We start from the raw sequence: 16,097 nt of genomic DNA, 5'->3' as shown, positions 1-16,097 counted from the left end.
GAAGTTGCCCAGAAACCAGGCAAGGAAAATTATGTAACAAGGCTCTTCAGTTGTCCGAAAGTGAATCACAACCTCCAAAACAGCTCCCCCCCACCCCTTTTTGCTGACTAATACCTGACACAGTACACAGGCCCCTGGGAGAAACAGCACAGGAGAGCCCTTTAAGTGGTGCCTGGCTCCCTATCAAAACCACATAGAGGCTGTCTGGGACCTCCATCATGGGGAATTCCCCTTCTCCATGCCTAAAAGTAAGCTCAGCTGGGCCAGCCTTCCTGCATTTGGGGAACGCAGGCACAGAGCTCCTGCTCTGAAGGGCTCTCACTCCCCACCAGCCGCTCCAGGACTCAGCCTGGTGAGTAGCGCGATGATTTTTTCGGTGCAAGAGCTCCTGGGATGAAGCGAAGGGAATGCAGGAAGCTTTTGGGGTGCTGTGCTGCAAAACCATACCACCCCTTTTGCTCCTCACAGAAACAAGCAGTGTTTCATTATTTCATGTAGGCTGAAGCATTAATTTATAAACAAGGTGTTTTCTGGTTCTGTGGGACTGCATTTAACTTTGAAGACAGGTTTTCTGAGCGTTTACAGAGTGCTGGGTTTCTTGTAGGGGTAAAACAAGACTTCCAGGGAACAAAAGGGCAGATGTTGGGCACTTGTGGGGGTCCTTCTCACTCATCCCCACATGAAACTTCAGACATGAGCACAAAGAGCACATCAGGGTCCCATCAGTGCTGAGCTCTCATAACCCAGCCAGGCTGCCAGGGTGACATCCTGCTGCCAGTGAAGGGCAGCCGGGAAAAGGAGTTTCTGGGGTTTTAATTTTTACGACCCAAAACATCAAATTCCCAAAGCGTGGTGGAGCTGTGTGAATACAGCTGAGTAAGAAGCCAGGATTGGGGCAGCTGAAAACAGCTTGATCTCCAGTGAAGGACCTTGATGAAGCCAGCACCAGGTCACCTAAGGAGGACATGTCTGGATTACAGGCAAAGAGCAGTACAGCTGCTTACAGCAGGATTTCTCTGCTCCGGGTTCATAGTTTTTATTTACACATGCATTTAATAAAAAACCACCACCTTCTCTTTGTGGCAAAACCAACAGAAGAAAGAAAATCAGGTAGCTGCTGAGCAAGTCCTGAAGAGCAGAGTGAACCCAGGTGTTCCCTGGGCTTGGTACTCCTCTGGCTGATTTCAGTGGTTCACCACAGCACAATTCCAGCAGCAGCACAGAAGGAAAGGATCCCTGGAATACACTCTTCGGTTGGAGGGTAGAATTTCCTCACTTAACTTGGAGGCTCAGTAGGGAATTCTCCCTGCCCCAAAGAAACGGCAGCCTCAACCGGCCGGCAGCACCACCCTCCTCCTTCCCAGGGCCGAGGCCACCAGAGCGCTTCAGCACAGCCTCCCTTCAGCCATTGCTCCTCCACACCAGGGTACAGGAGGAACCCCCCCTGGGCCCCGCCATTTTGTGTCTGCACAAGCCGGGGGAGCCGCTGCAGGGCTCGGCCTCGGCGCTCCCCTACGAGCGCAGCCTCCCGCAGGAAGAAGGCGCGGGCCGGGTGATACCGCCCCTCAAAGGCCCGCTAAGGCGGGCGGGATCCCCGTGCTGCCCCGAGGAACCCCCAGAGCACACGGACGACAGCTCCGCCATGACAAGCACCATCTCCACCACCTCCCCGCCCCTTCGCTTTATAGCCCCCGCCGTGCGCCGATTGGCTATGCCGCCTGTCAGTCAAGCTGGGAATTTCCCGGGGGCGGAACCAGCTGTGGCGGTGCTGGTGGCGGAGCGGAGGGACCCGGACCGAGACCCCGACCCCGATTCCGATCCCGCCCCAATCCCGGCGGTGGCCCCGCCGTGGGGCGCACGGCAGGTGAGCTCGGAGCGCTGCGGGGCCCCAGCGCCCTCGCGGACAGGAGCCCTGCCCGGGGCATCGGGGTCTTACGAGGCACCGGGGTCGCGCCGCCACAAGGAAGGGAACCAGGCCGGAGGGAATTGCTGGGATCGGGACTGTGTGTTGTCCGTATCTGGCCGGTTCCCGGCCGCTCGGGTGCTCGGGGTGAAACCCCGGAGGGGGCCGAGGCCGCGCCGTCCCCCGGGGAATTGCCCGGTGTCGTAGTAATCGTGCCGTGCCTCAGTTTCCCCTCTCCCGGCCGGATCGGGGGCTGCCGCCCCCCCGGGGGACGGGCTGGGTGTCTGTTCCCGGCGGTGCCCGGGGGAGGACGAGGAGGCTCGGTGGGGTGCGGGTCCCCCAGCCCCCCGGGCGGTGCTGGTGCCCCGGGGCGGCCCCGCTCCTCCCTCGCTCCGCCTTGCACAACGCTGGCGTTTCCCTGGCCCACGCATCTGCCTCCCGACTCTCTGGCTTGCGATCCCCCTGGGCAGGGCCTATTCGTAGGTCCCCTCGGGGGGGGGGCTGCGGCGGCCATGGCCTCAAGGACCCTCCTGTCCCTGCTGTTTTCCTTTCCCTTTGACTTTTTCCCTTTGGTCCAACCGCGTGTATCTGCATCGGATGCTGATCCAGAGGCTGGAATAGCTGGAGCAGGGATGGCAGAATCCTCCTCTTTTGGGAGGGCTTGTCTCCCCCTTTCTCCTCCTTCAGTTCCATGCTAAGACCCTCGCAGAAGGCAGAGAGAAAAATATAGAAAAGATGCTGTCACTGCTGCTTTTAGGTGAGAATAGCTCCAGGTGGGACTCAGGGGGATGTGCATCCTCTCAGAGATCTTACTATCTTGTTCCTGTGTCCCTGGCACACAGGTTGACCCCTGTATAAAGAAGTCAAATGCAGTCTTTTCCTTTGAGCTGGTTATTCCCATCACGTGGGTGGGTTATTCCCATCACTTGGGGAAGTGGGAGCTGTTGTACTGCCACAAGCTGTTTTGGAGTGCACATTTCATGTAGAGTGCTGTCAGCTGAAGTGTTTCAGAGACTGGACTTTGGGCACTTGGATGAATTCTGGAGACAAGAGGGCTCCAACCAGGCACGTCCTTGAGAGCTGTCTCTGCGGTGAGGTGAAGTAAGCAAGAAGAAAATAGGAGAGGCTTTTTGCTGCCTTTGGCATAATTCCTGGTTCTGCAAGAAATCCCACTATGCCCTTTTGGCCCGACCTACTCCAGGCAGACCTATTTAACACAGGGCTGTGGGTTGTTGCTTGCCAGCAGCTGGTACAAAACTCTAGTGGGTGGAGGAAACCGAGCTACCTACTCTTGTGGCATTGCAGATTTTGTTTTAAAGCAGCAGTTCTTACATTTTGGGTGGCACTTCACTGTTGTAGCTTTGTGGTGCCACTATCTCCTGCTGGCTTGGTTGTCACCAGCTGAAGCACACCAAGATGGACAGGAATAGTTCGGAAGGAAGAAAAAGGCTACGAGGAGAGGGGTGGCTATGCCTTGTTCTGCTTTGGAGTGCTGTGACAAGCAGCCATGATGCTGCTGATCGCTGCAGGGAGAACTGGAGCAGGCAGGATGAGCCAGATGTCTTTGCAGCAGAAGATGGGGTCTTGCATAAATGAGAGCTGCCAGGAGAGCACCACCATGCTGCCAGGAGAGCACCACCACCATGCCAGGTTGTGTCTCCTGGCTGCACTGAAGCTTGGGCCCATCCCGAGGAGTTGTACAAGTGTGTGTAGTTACCTGTGTTTGTAAAGCTGGCAGACCTAGGGAAATGCTTTATTTTCTTTGTTAGCAGCCTCATCAGAAGCAGGTTGTTTCGTGAAGCATCTTGAGGAGGTGGGTTTTTGAGGGAAGAGTGTTATTTCTGACTGGGGGATATCTTTAATACCTGCTGTGTTTTGGGTAGGGCTCTTCCCTTTCCCACACTCTCTTTGTGGCTAAACCGGCTGGAAAGGAACACACTACAAGTGGAGGTTCAGACCTCTCCATTTGAGACCTGAGCCTTGCAATGCCTGCTTTCCTCTTTTATTACTCCCAGCCCAGTGGACTGCACTGCCCAAAAAGTGGGCAGTTATTGCTGCCTCCTAAAGCCAAATCTACTTTTGTTTTCCTGCAAATGAGACCAGTCCAGCAGTCCAGGAATGGTTGTCCTTTGTCTGGGAAGCTGCTGGAGACCTGTAGAAGAAAACCAGTCTGGGGGCTACAGTGTTTTCTGTTAAAATGATCAAGCAAACAAAAAAAATCGTTCCATGGTGTGTATCTGATTGGCTTTTGCTTTCCCTCTGAGGAGGCAGGCTGGGGACCCAGCAGCCCCAATCATGGGAAAATTATGCTGGCAGCCTGCAGGGATTTGCTTTCACCTCCTGTGATCCTGGTGCGGAGGAGGCTTCCTGTGAATGTTGTGCACTGGAGTAAGGAAAACCCCCTTCTCCTTAGGGCTGGGCCATCATAGGATGGGAATTGAAGGGCTGCCAGCTCTGGGAGGCTGCTCCCCACCCTGGGGTCACTGCCCAGAGCAAGCCCCCAGCAGTTCCAGACCCCTCCTGCACAGGCTTCACATCCTAAGCCTTGGTATCTTCAGTGTTCAGTAGTTTTGAAGCAGGAATCACATCCTTCTGCCACTTCTGCATGGCTGGTACACTGATGGCTGGGTTAGTGGTGCGTGTTGTTCTGGGTGACAGCAGTGACAGCTCCAGCTCACTCCCAAGCCACAGCACAGCTATTTAAACACCACTCTGCTTTCATCTTTGCTTGTGAGTCTCACTCTCATTCTCTATTTTTCCTGAGTTGCCATAAAAATTTGCTACCTAAAGGTCTTGGTGTTCCTCATGGAACCAGCAGTGCCCACGGGTGCCCATCTGGCAATCTCTGACAGCAGCTGGGTGTGGAGCCAGTGAGCTGCAGCCAGGCAACCGTGGTCCGAGCCTGGCCCTCAGGCCCCAGCTGAAATGCTGTCAGATCACCTTCAGAACTGTTGACTGACAAAGAGGAAAGTGTTTTCTGGTGGTTTGGTGGTTTCTGCTGGAGTCTGTGGTAGTCGTGTTTTCTTTGTGTATCTAACCACTGTTAGGTGCTGGTGTAGATCCCCCTTCCCTCCTCCCTTCTTGTTTTTATTGAAATTAGATTTCTCACTGTAAATCTCATCTGTCAGAACTCTTAAGGGAAAAAGAACACAACAAAGCAAGACTGGGATCAGTGACTTGGTCTCTGGTCCCCAGGGTGACCTCTCTGTTCCAGCAGCTCCTTGCAGAAATTGTGCCTCCATTCCAGGAAAATCCACCCTGTCCCCAGTGATGGCTTGCAATGCTGTGGAAATCCCTCCCTCTAGCTGGCTATTGTTTGCTGGCATATTTGCAGCTGGTCTGTGCTTGGGTCAGCTGGAGATAGTCCAGTTCCTCTCCACAGCTGTTGTTTGAAAACAGCTCCTGTGGTCTCTTTGCTACAATCTCCGTAGTAGGGTACAGACCTTGAATAAAAAAGTTCTTGATAGAATCTTGAGAAAGGGAATATCAGAGGGAATATCTGTGCCTCCATCTGTCTGGGAGAATACGGGATCACTGTGAGTGAGCTCTGCTGTTTGGTGGGGTCGTCAGTGCACCTGGACTCTGGGGGATTCCTGCAGGGGTGCACAGGGGACAGGTACCTCCCATATGCTATGGGACAAGGCAAAAAACCTCCAGGTTTGGGGTCTGGCATTAAGAGAATGAGGATTGGTATTTCAGGCTGCTTCCAAGCCACATGAGGAGATGGTACTGCAGGAGAGGGCAGCTATTCCCTCTTTTTCTTCCTCTCTCTATCTTCCCTGACACATTCCTGTGCTCATCCCGATGCAGGATGCAGATGCCCCACAAGCTGGTCACTGCAGGGCGGGTTGTGGTACCCAGCTCCAGAGCCCCAGGTCTGAAGCAGCATGTGGTGACTGGAACAGCAGTGAGAAGCAGGCTCCGGTCCCCATCCAGCCTGTGACGCCATCCCCATCCTCTGCCAGGCTGGCCAGGCAGGTAGCGTGGCCACAGGTGATGGCATTTCCCAGCCACAAGGGTCCCATTGGGCTATGTGCTGGCCTTGATCACTTCCAGGGATGGAGCATCCACAGCTGCTCTGGGCAGCCTGTTGGGGTGCCTCACCTCCTTGCAGTAAAGAATCTCTCCCTAATACCTAATCCAAACCCACCCTCTGTTTAAGACTGGCTGTGACAGTGCTGACATCGCTGGGACCCATAGCTTGGAAATGGCCCTGGTTCTTCCACAGCTTCCTGTCAGCTGCTCTGGACTCCAGGAATAGCCTCTCCTCCTCACCCCACACCACCACAGTTGGGCAGTTCCAGCTGCTTGGGACAAGGTCACTGGCTCCCCATAAAGGGGACAGAAACAATGTGGGGGGGGCTTGGCATCACCCACAGAGCAGGAGGATGATGAGACACACCAGTGCACCTCCCAGAAGCAGAGTGCTGCTGAGGCCAGGCCTAATTCCCTGTCGCTGAGGCAGGCGTTAATTGCTGCTGAGTTGTGGATCTGCCAGGTGGCAGTTGTCATCTGGAAAGTCCCTGCTGTTCCCTGGCAGGCAGGTCATCCAAACTGGAGATCAGCCTGGATCACTCATGGCATGAGCATTAGTCTGAGATTGAGACAGTTTCGGGTACAGGCTACCCCCTTCCCCAGTCTAAACACCTCTTCTCAGCTCCCTCCTGCTTACCAGCTGTCTTGGCTGGGAGAAGAGCACTTTGGGGTGCTCCTGTTGTACCCCCAGGCAGCATCCCAGCTTCAGCCAGCACCAGGACCTTCTCAGCTGCTGCTCTTCTCCATGTCCTAACAAGCTGGCATCAGAGGGGATAGTTCTGATAAGCTGTACTGGGGTTCACAGCAGCTGCTTTATCCCCCCAGGATATGGGTGAAACCTGGAGCCAGGATCCTCCCCAGCTGTCCCCAGGTCAGACTTCAACAAGGGGGAGGCCTTAGGCCACCTGCAAATGCAAGGAATTGGAAAAGCAAGTTGTATACTGGTCACAGGTGTTTTGTCTCCTTGGGCTTTGCTCCCAGCCCGGCACATGCCCAGATGTTTCCTGTTCCCAATTGAGGAAGCTGTGCTGCTGGCAGCCAGTTTTTCTGGCTGAGGAGGGGGACAGAGTGAATCCCTGCCTGGCTCCTGGGGCTTATCCCCCAGTACAGCCCAAACATCCCGCCAGCTGCTGGTAAAGGCTTTTGGAGTTGCAGCTACTGCCCTTCCCCAAACAGCCCCTCGCAAGCCTTTATGCACCCCAGAAATACCATATGTTGGGCAGGATGCCCTAGTGACAATGCCCTGGTGTAGGTGAGTCCTCCTGGTCTGCATCTCCATCTCTCCTGGGATGCAGCAACCCGGGGTTGCAGCCTTCTCTATAACTCCAGCAACCTTCATGGATGAGAATTAGCCCCAAGTGGAACTGCTGGTGATGCCTCCTCTTGTGACAGTTCTCATGGCCGTGAGTCACCCTGACATGTTTGCCCCAAGCAGGGCTGGAGGGGGAAGTGCCTTCACCGGGGTTACTTGTTGTCTGACTGGCGAGCAGTGAGGCACCAGCACAGCACCCTACACCCCCATATGGTTGGGACCAGGGACTGTGGCACCATCTGGAGCCAGAGGAAGGTGACACCATGCTCCATTACCTTGCAGGGATGCCTGGCTGGGAGGTAGGCGACTGAACAGCAGGCATGGAGGGGAGAGGACCCTATCATATCTATGACCCTGGTGGGGGGTCAGAGGAGAATGGATCCACGGCCTTGGAGCGGCTGGTGGAGGAGAACGCCCGGCTGAAGGAGAAGATGCAAGGGATCAAATCTATCGGTAACTGCTGCATGCCAGGGGGATGAGATTTGCCTTTGGGGCAGCCCAGCCTGTGCCCATAAAGCCAGGGCTTTCTTGTTTGGCTGAGGAAGGGTGCTGGTAGAAGCTTGGGGGTCTTGGCACTGGGGCAGCAGCAAAGCTGTCCGTGTTCTGGAGGGTTGAGCAGGATGTCTGAGCTTTTTCACACAGTGATGCAGAGGGAGCAAGAATTTTGCTGAACTTCTGAGGTGTTTGGTGGTGGAATAAATGTCTGGGAAGAAAAGACAAGTGCTGAAGCACAGCTCCTTGGAGTTCATGGGTGCTGGGAGCTGTTCTGCTTTTGATGAAAATCCCCAGCTCCTGCAAGCCCTGTTGGGCCGAGGGCTTTTCCCAGGTGTTTCTCAAGGAACCTGATGTTGATTGCTCCCTGCAGCAGCAGGAACATACCAGTGTTGAAATGTTCCAGCTGAGTTGTGCCACCCTCTTTCTTCTTGTCAGCCTTCCCCTACTTGCACCCCCAGTTTTGCTTTCTGTCTTGTGAGCCAGCTTCCTCCTTTGAGTCCTGTTTCTGCAGATGAATTTCCACCTGCCTCGTGATTCCTGTTGTGTCACCATGCCCTTACCTGGCACAGGGACTCACTGGTGTGACAGCAGCCCTCCCCTCATCAGTAGAGGATTGCATTGTTCATGCCAGGCCCCAAAGTGGGGAAGTTGGACCTGTAAGTTCACCACCCAGGCTTAAATTTGTCTCTACTGAGAAGCAGAGGAGACCTCTGAGAGCCACAGTGGTGCCTTCTCCCTCCTGTAACCAGTCCTTTGTGTCAGCATGAGGATCTCTGAAACCAGTGGGCTGCTGATGCAGCTTTGCCTTTGGATTTATCCCAGAATAGTTGTTTCTAGCTGAAGAAGGATTATTGTGGGCACTGTTCCAGCCAGACAGGGTTTTTGGTGCTGGTGGATGGGGCCACTGCTGGACAGGCCGTTGCGGAAGGAGGCTGAGCATCCTTGTTGCCCACAACAGGAGAGCTTCTGGAGGAATCCCAGGTTGAGGCATCCAAGCTGCGGCAGAAGGCAGAGGACCTCGTGAAGGACAACAAAATGCTGATTGGGTCATCTTCCTTGGAGAACTTGGTGGAAATTGGAGGTAGGAGATGTGAGGCTCATGGGAGAGGAATAACCTGATGGCTCAGAATCCTGAGCTTGGGGGAAGGTAAAGGCTGTGCAAGAGACTTTAATGAAGGTCTGTTACAGCCATGTCATCTCTGGAGTATATCAAACCACTGTCATCCTCCCTTCTAAAAGGAGGCTTCTGTCCCATCCCCGTAGGTTGGGTAGAAATCATCCATCAGTGCCTGACCTTGCAGGTGTCTACTGTCTGCGTCCCTGTGCCAGGTGGAGAGAGGCCATGCTCTCCAAAAGGCTCATGGCTGCATCCTCTCCCCTTTCCACAGCCGTCGGCCCTGATCCCAGCTTTGCACGGGCGGCCCCGGGCAGTGCCCAACTGGACATGGAGGCACGGAAATCACCTCCGAGTGTGAGTCTGCTGAATGTGGAAGCTGGTGCTGGCATAGCTGAGAGGGATGCACTGTGAATCTAATTCAAGCAAAAGAAGACAACCTTTAGCCTCTAGAAACAGGGACGAACCTGAAAGGAGGGGTCAGCTCCCCTGCTCTACTCCTGGTGGTCCCTCTTTTTGTATTGTGGGCATCTTGGCTGCCAGTCCCTGGGCAGCTCTCACCTGGCTGCCCCCCTTGCAGGGATCCTCCTCAGAGTTTGATATTGTTGCCATCAAAGCACAGGGGTTTCCTCAGGAAAGTGGTGAGTAGCCCTGGTGCCTGCAGAATTTGGTGTTGGGGAGTGAGGAGTCAAGCCAGTGTCAGGGGTTTAGGGGTGTGCAGGGCTGCAGTTCTGTGCCTAGGCAGGCACCAGCAGGGCTGGCTGACCCATGTCAAGGCAGCCCTTGGGCAAACCACAGAGAAAGGATAAACTGGGCAAGGGTTCTCCTGCAAACACAACTGGCCTGGCTGGGCCTAGGGAGGAGCCAGTGAAGCAACCTCAGCCAGATGGGGACACCAGTGTCTGCAGATGCCACATGACAGTGACGGGAAGAGCTGTGACAACACAAATGGCTGTCAGTGATGCTCTGTTGTTTAGCTGGTGCCCACACTGGGTGGGAGGACCGGACCTCCAAGCCCTGTCATTGCTGAGAGGGTCTGCCCTAGCCAGAAGACCTCCATGTGCTCCATTTTCTGCCACCTGAATGTCCTCCTGGATGTCATTTCCCCATCCTGTCCTGCTCTGATTTTTTCTGTGCTGGAATGGAGAGTCCAAGGGGAATGAACATCAGCTGGCACCACATGGTACCAGAAAGAGGACATGTTCTCCTTGCACATTCCTGTTTGCATTGGCCAGAGAGGCTCTTGGAGGCGTTGAGTCTTACTGGACGCTCCTGGGGTTCAGCTATGAGGTGATGGAGAGCAGATTGGGATCTGCTTGGCCACCAGTTGCTGATGCCTGAGCCAAGTCCTGTGCTCACACCTGTATTCCCCAGCTTGGGTCTTCTCTGCCTCCCTTGCCAGCACGGTGGGACAGGACATGGGTGGGAGGAGCTAGCTGTGCTGTGCCCCACACAAACCCTCCCACAGCAGGTTTGGGGCTGTAAACTTCAGGGACAGTGTGCTGGGGACATTCAGGGCTGGGTCAGTGCAGGGTCAGTGCAATCAGGGACATTTCCACAGGCAGCAGGTGAGTCAGCGTGGCTGAGAGCAGGGCAGGTGTACGTGTGCCAGCACATCCCCAGCTATACCCAGCAGTGCCAGGTGTGCCAGCTGTTGTGCCAGTGGCACCTCCTAGGCTATGGAGGAGTTAACCACCAATTCCAGAGGACCATAAACCTCCTGGGGACACTCCCTATGGGCAGGGTATACTCTGAGACTGGTGGGTGTGCCCTGACCTGGGGTTTCCTGGCTGTTGTTTAAATCCTGTGCATCACCCTAGTGGCTATCACCTGCCAAAGATCTCGGGTTCCTAGTGCTTCAAGAGTCACAGCAGCAGGAAGCACAGAAGAAGGAGAGGTGGAAGGAGAACATGGGAATTGGAGTAAGACAAGCAGACCTACCAGAATGGACCAGGGTGTCAGTAGAGAGGACAGTGTCAGGAGCTGGGATTTTTAGTCTCGGTGCAGATGGGAATAGCTCAGGTGCAAAAGAGCCCAAGGATGGAGATGCCTCAATTGGTGTCAGCGATTTGAGAGTCTGTCCTGCTCAGGCTGCCAAGGGGCACAGGGAATACATGGGCTGCTACCATGTCCTTCTCCACCTGGGGACTTGGTATGCCATATCCAACAGCTGGGAATCAGACCTTTACGAAGGTGACACAGTTTTTCAGCGTACTGAAAAGTGCTGCAGAGTGTGTTTGTGCTGGCCCAGCTCCCCACCACAGCCGTGGGTGGGACATGAAGTTGATACATCCCAAGAGGAAGTTTGCAATGCTCCTTGAACTGGTCTGACCATACTCGATCCCCTCCCCATTCCCAGGATGTGGAGCAGCCACTGAACGAGGATGCCAACCTGCTGCCCCAGCTGCAGCAGCTGGAGAACACGCTGAGTGGCTGTGCCAAGGAGGCCAGCAAGGAGCAGGTCTTTGTGCGCATGGGCTACATGGCCTCCGAGCTCAAGCGCTTGGCCTCCAAGGTGCACAAGAATGAGCAGAGAACGTCATTCCTGCAGGTGAGCGAGGGCTGGCCTGGCACTTGATGGAGATTTTCCCCCTTCTATTTTTTTTCCCAGCTAACCCCTCCTGCCCATCGTGAGGTGGACACCCACCCACCTCCTTAGTGTGGCGTGGTGGGATGTGTGTGACCCAGGGCAGGCCATGGTCCTCACGTTGGCAGTGTTCACCCTGCAGACGCTGTGTGAGACGCTGCACAGTGAGAACAAGGAGCTGCGCACCAAGCTGGAGCATGACCTGGAGCAGAGAAACCAGGCTCTGGAGAAGCTCAGGTGAGGGTGGGCTGTGTGGATGGGGACAGGGCTGCTCTGGAAGCTTCTTCCTGCTGACCCATCCTTCCTGTGGTTCCACAGGTGTGAGAACCAGGAGCTCCGGAGGATGGTGACGCTGAGCAGCCAGGACGCTGGGAAGAGGGAAGCTGCGGAGCAGCAGCAGCAGGTGAGGAGGCAGCATCTCCTTGGAGAGGGCCGGGAAGGAGGCAGGGAGCCCGCTGCCACATCAGCAAAGATGGCCTCATTTAGTGGAGCCCCCAGTTTGTCCCAGTAGGACCAGCAGGAGTGCTCAGGGTCTCAAGGGGATGGGGGAGGCAGTGGGAGGGGAACTGGCTTGAGTTTAGCCAGCCTTGGGCAGAGCCTCCACAAAAGCCCTGAGGGTCCCCCCCGTGCGCGTCCAGCAGAGCGGGGCCATGGTGGAGAAGGCGCGAGGCAGAGAAGAGCTGGAAGCCAAGGAAAAGAAGGTGAAGATCCTGGAGCACCAGCGCAGGGAGGTGAGGACCAGGCTGGGAGGGAGGCACCACTAAGGAGGTGGGGAGTGGGCAGAGGAGCCCCAGGGCTGGGATGGGACTGACAGACTGGGCAGGGCTTGAGAGCTGCAGGGGAGCACTGCTGGAGCTGGGATGTCCATCCAGCTGGTCGCCAAAGTGCTTTCACGACAGGAGTCTGCTGGAGACCACCACAGCTGGTTAGTAGCAGGATTTTGGCTCCTGTTCAGGCATCCCTCTCTCCCTGCAGTTGCTGGAGGTGAACAAACAATGGGATCAGCATTTCCGCTCCATGAAGCAGAAGTACGAGCAGAAGGTAGGGCTGGGTGCCTGAGGGGGGGAACATTGCTGCTGGGTGCTGGCTGTGGGGACCCAGAGGAAATGGTGGAGGGAGGCTGGGGACTGCCTGTAGCTCCTTTCCCCCCGCTTTGGGTCTTTCCAGGCCAACGCCCCCACTCACTCCCTCCTGGCAGGTCACAGATCTACACCAGGAGCTGGCTGAGGCCCGCAGGGCAGTGACCGAGCTGGAGTCAGAGCGGGAGCAAAAGCAACGGGATTTTGACCGCAAGCTGCTCCTGGCCAAGTCCCGGATTGAAACAGAGGAGGCAAGTCCCTTGGGAAGGGTGACAGGGAGCTGCTAGTCCTGTCACCCTGCTCTGGCTGATCTCCTCCCCACCCGGGTTCCTGCAGGCAGAGAAGGAGAGGCTGGCCATGGAGGTGAGGGACCTGCAGCAGAGGATGCGGTTCCTGCAGGAGCAGCTGGCTCCAGTCACCAGGCAGCGGGAATACCAGGAAAAGGAGATCCAGAGGCTGAACAAGGTGGGGCCCAGGGCACACCCCCTCACTTCAAAATGTCTTTAATGTTCTCCAGTCTCTTGACCTCTCTCAAATCCACAACTGACCACTCTTGCCCAGGCAGGGACTTGTGCCAGACTCACCACTTGTATGAGGCCCAGCACATCCCTCTGGGCTCTGAGGAAGGGGGGATTCAAGGAGGGTCTATTGTCCTCCTTGCCCGTGCCCAGTTCTACCCACTTCCCACACTGGGCACATGTCCAGGGTCCTTCAGTGACATCTTGGGCACTGAATTTGCTCTGACCCTGGTCCCTCCTCTTCCTCTCTAGGCACTAGAAGAGGCCCTGAATGTCCAAGCCTCTCCACCACCCATCTTTGCCATGGAGCCAGCAGGGAAGCTGCCACAGCAGGAGCTGCTGACCCAGAATGAGCTACTCAAGCAGCAGGTAGGGCAGGACACAGAGCCACTGAGGACAGGGAAGGAAATACGTGGCCTGAATCTGTACAGCAAAGAGCCCTGCGTGGCAGCAGCAGCCCAGCAGCTGGGCAGGTGTCAGTGCTGGGGTGGTGGGGCTTGGGGACCCAACTCAGCGTCCTCCAGGCAATCATCTTGAAGGACCACAGCCATGGCTCATGGTGCCAGCCCGCATGCCTGGGGCATGGCTAGTGGAGTCAAGAATGGCAGCACAGTGATGGGGTTGCTTAGGGGAGTGTCTGCCCTCTGCCACATGCACCCACATTCTTCCTTCCTGCCAGGTGAAAATTTTTGAGGAAGACTTCCAGCGGGAACGGAGTGACAGGGAGAGGATGAATGAGGAGAAGGAAGAGCTGAAGCAGCAGCTGGAAAAGCTGCAGAAGCAGTTGGTCCTCTCCAACAACCAGGTGAGCAGCACTGGGTGATACTAGCAGTGCTTTGGGAGCCCCGTGTCAGCCGCACGTGTCTCAGAAATGCTCGCCCCCAGATTCACAGTCCCTGTACGTAACTAAGAGTAGGGGCTGAAGGAGGGCAGGAAGGCCAGAGGTGTGTTTTTTCTCCTGCTTGTGATTGCCAGATCATCTTTCATTAATCTCTTCTTTCTACACCTTTCCTGGGAGTGTGACTGGGAGACTGGTGCAGGCATTCTCTCAGCGACCTTAACCCATGAAGATGGGGGGTGGCAGGGTGGGCTCTGCACTAACTCCTCTTCCTCCCAGCTGCGAGCCTCCAAAGACGACTGCCAGAGGGAGAAGGAGGAGAAGGAGAAGCTGAAGAAGCTGCTGAAACAGCACAAACAGGTAGGGATGGGAGGTAAACGTCAATAGGCAGAGGCAATTGGGGAGACAGTGGGGTTGGTGGGCTTCCCTTGGGATCTCCCCAGCATCTGTCCTGCCTCCTTGTAGGCTTCTGGAGAGAGGCTGCACCCAGAGCCAGGGCCAGGGCCGCTGGGCCCAGCCTGCCCCATGTACCAGTACCAGTACAGTCCCCCCATGGCTCACCCCATGTACCACGGCTACGACGAGTGGCAGCAGATCCGATACCCGCCAGCCATGCCGGGCGAGCACACGCAAGGACAGAACTTCCACCATTTTCCCCCGGTGAGGCTCTACGTGTGCCAGCAGGAGGGGGAGCAGAGGGTGACATGAGGATGGGTCTGTGACTCCCTGCCCTCCAGGGCCACGGAGTCCCAGAGCAGGGATCTGAGCATCTGTGTCCTGTGACTGCTCAGTCCCTTTCTTGCCCTCCTTCTCCTCCTCTCACTGTCAATCAATCACAGAGTGCAGCCTCATGATTCACATCCCAGGAAATTCCCTGTCTCTGTTCCATCTCCTCCCGCAGCCCGAGTACCCCTGGCGCCCACCCTGTGCCATGGCTCGCAGCCAGAACACCCAACCAGTGACTGGGGTGAAACCAGTCCCCAAGGACTTGGGTAAGGCTCAGACCCTCCCTGACAGGGTGCCCATCCTTCACCCTGACATATGGAGCACTTGGCTAAACACATGGGGGAGGGATGGTGGCAAAACTTTCCAGGCAGTGGCCATTCACCCCTGGGTCCCACCTCTCATCAGCTGAGGGGATGATTTTGCCATGGGGTTGGTCCCTGCTGTATCCCTGCCAGCATCCCCACAGCACCTAAAATCAGGCTGAGCCCAAACAGCTTGTGGAGTTATGGCAGCTGGTGCTTAGGTATATCAACCATGTCATGGCTGGCATCCCACTTGTGGGGCTTGTGTGAGCATGAAGAACTGTGCTTACTCTGTGCCACCCCTCTGTTGTGTCTCAGAACAGGCAGATCCCGGATTGCCGTAACGCCAAGGACCGGCCACGCTCCAACACCAGTGGAAGAGGAGTAGGGGGTGTGTGTGTGTGCCCGAGTGTGAGTGTGTCCAGGAGCTTCCTCTGGCTGCCAACGCCTGTGCAAGGACATGTGCTGCACGTGAGGGGCTCAGCAGCGCCTTCCCCCAAGGAAGTCATGAAGGAGGGACTAAAGGTGCCATCATGGTGGCAGCCAGCATGGGGTCAGTTCCATGCGGCCATCCCCTTCCCCACGAGGAGCCAGGCCTGGCATCGTTTTAGACCCGAGCCAGGTCTTCAGAGGGGAGGTCAGTGTTTCCTAGGAGCTGCCCCAGTCCAGAGCCCCTGGAGGAGCAGGTAACAGCAGGGACTCTCCTGGTGGTGGGAGACCCCACAGTCACAGGCAAGTGCTGGCCACAGCCATGGCCTGGCCTGAGGGTGGTTGATGTCTTTGTATTTATTTAAGGACTGAAGTGTGTCTGAGTCTCTCTGTTTTTGTCGTGAAAGCTGCTTCATGTGGGGCAGCCTCTGAGTGGGGAGGAGGAGAGGGAGGGACACCAGGACTGTTGTTCCCCACGTGCTTGCGTATATCCATAGAGACAGACTGAATGCAAGGGGACCCCAACCCTTGCTTGGGGACACCAGGATCTCTTGCCCCAAGTGCGTGCCCCCCACCTCTCTCTGTGTGCTGAGCTTCGCCCCTCACCCTCCTCACTTCTGCCCCCCCACCTCTTTCAGGGCAGGGAAGCCCCTGCTCCTACCTCTAGGCCCTTTTGTCCACCTGTCCTCTGCACTCACCCCACAGCCTGTCCACAAATGCTGGGCTCTGATGCTCAGTCCATGTTTGCAGTTACTTTCA

The 16,097-nt window shown here is 56.1% G+C and overlaps 1 protein-coding gene across 3 annotated transcripts; it reads left to right on the top strand.

The window, feature by feature from the left end:
* The first annotated feature begins 1,750 nt into the window (after window positions 1-1,750).
* TNIP1 (TNFAIP3 interacting protein 1) lies at window positions 1,751-15,716 on the top strand. 3 transcript variants are annotated; one of them, XM_062502112.1, is made up of 17 exons: window positions 1,751-1,864; window positions 7,533-7,703; window positions 8,704-8,826; window positions 9,134-9,216; window positions 11,219-11,410; window positions 11,589-11,683; window positions 11,765-11,849; window positions 12,088-12,177; window positions 12,422-12,487; window positions 12,645-12,780; window positions 12,866-12,990; window positions 13,296-13,412; window positions 13,723-13,848; window positions 14,161-14,241; window positions 14,347-14,541; window positions 14,783-14,873; window positions 15,228-15,716. In XM_062502112.1, exons 2-17 carry the CDS (start codon window positions 7,571-7,573, stop codon window positions 15,251-15,253), a joined length of 1,764 nt encoding a protein of 587 aa, XP_062358096.1. In that variant the 5' UTR covers window positions 1,751-1,864; window positions 7,533-7,570; the 3' UTR covers window positions 15,254-15,716. The 3 variants fall into 3 exon arrangements, with proteins under 3 accessions (XP_062358096.1, XP_062358095.1, XP_062358097.1); XM_062502111.1 differs by having other exon boundaries at window positions 12,085-12,177; XM_062502113.1 differs by lacking the exon at window positions 12,088-12,177.
* Window positions 15,717-16,097: the final 381 nt, after the last annotated feature.

Source organism: Cinclus cinclus, chromosome 14 (assembly GCF_963662255.1).
Source record: "Cinclus cinclus chromosome 14, bCinCin1.1, whole genome shotgun sequence".
Classification (NCBI taxonomy): domain Eukaryota; kingdom Metazoa; phylum Chordata; class Aves; order Passeriformes; family Cinclidae; genus Cinclus; species Cinclus cinclus.
Note: the sequence above shows the minus strand (reverse complement) of the source record. Positions and strands in the feature narration are given on the sequence as shown.

Excerpts from the sequence above, each read along its gene's own strand:
- TNIP1 (XM_062502111.1), top strand. The coding sequence starts at position 7,571 with ATGGAGGGGAGAGGACCCTATCATATCTATGACCCTGGTGGGGGGTCA. Across the intron at positions 8,827-9,133 it reads GAACTTGGTGGAAATTGGAG|CCGTCGGCCCTGATCCCAGC; the intron begins GTAGGAGATGTG and ends CCCTTTCCACAG. Across the intron at positions 11,684-11,764 it reads CAGGCTCTGGAGAAGCTCAG|GTGTGAGAACCAGGAGCTCC; the intron begins GTGAGGGTGGGC and ends GTGGTTCCACAG.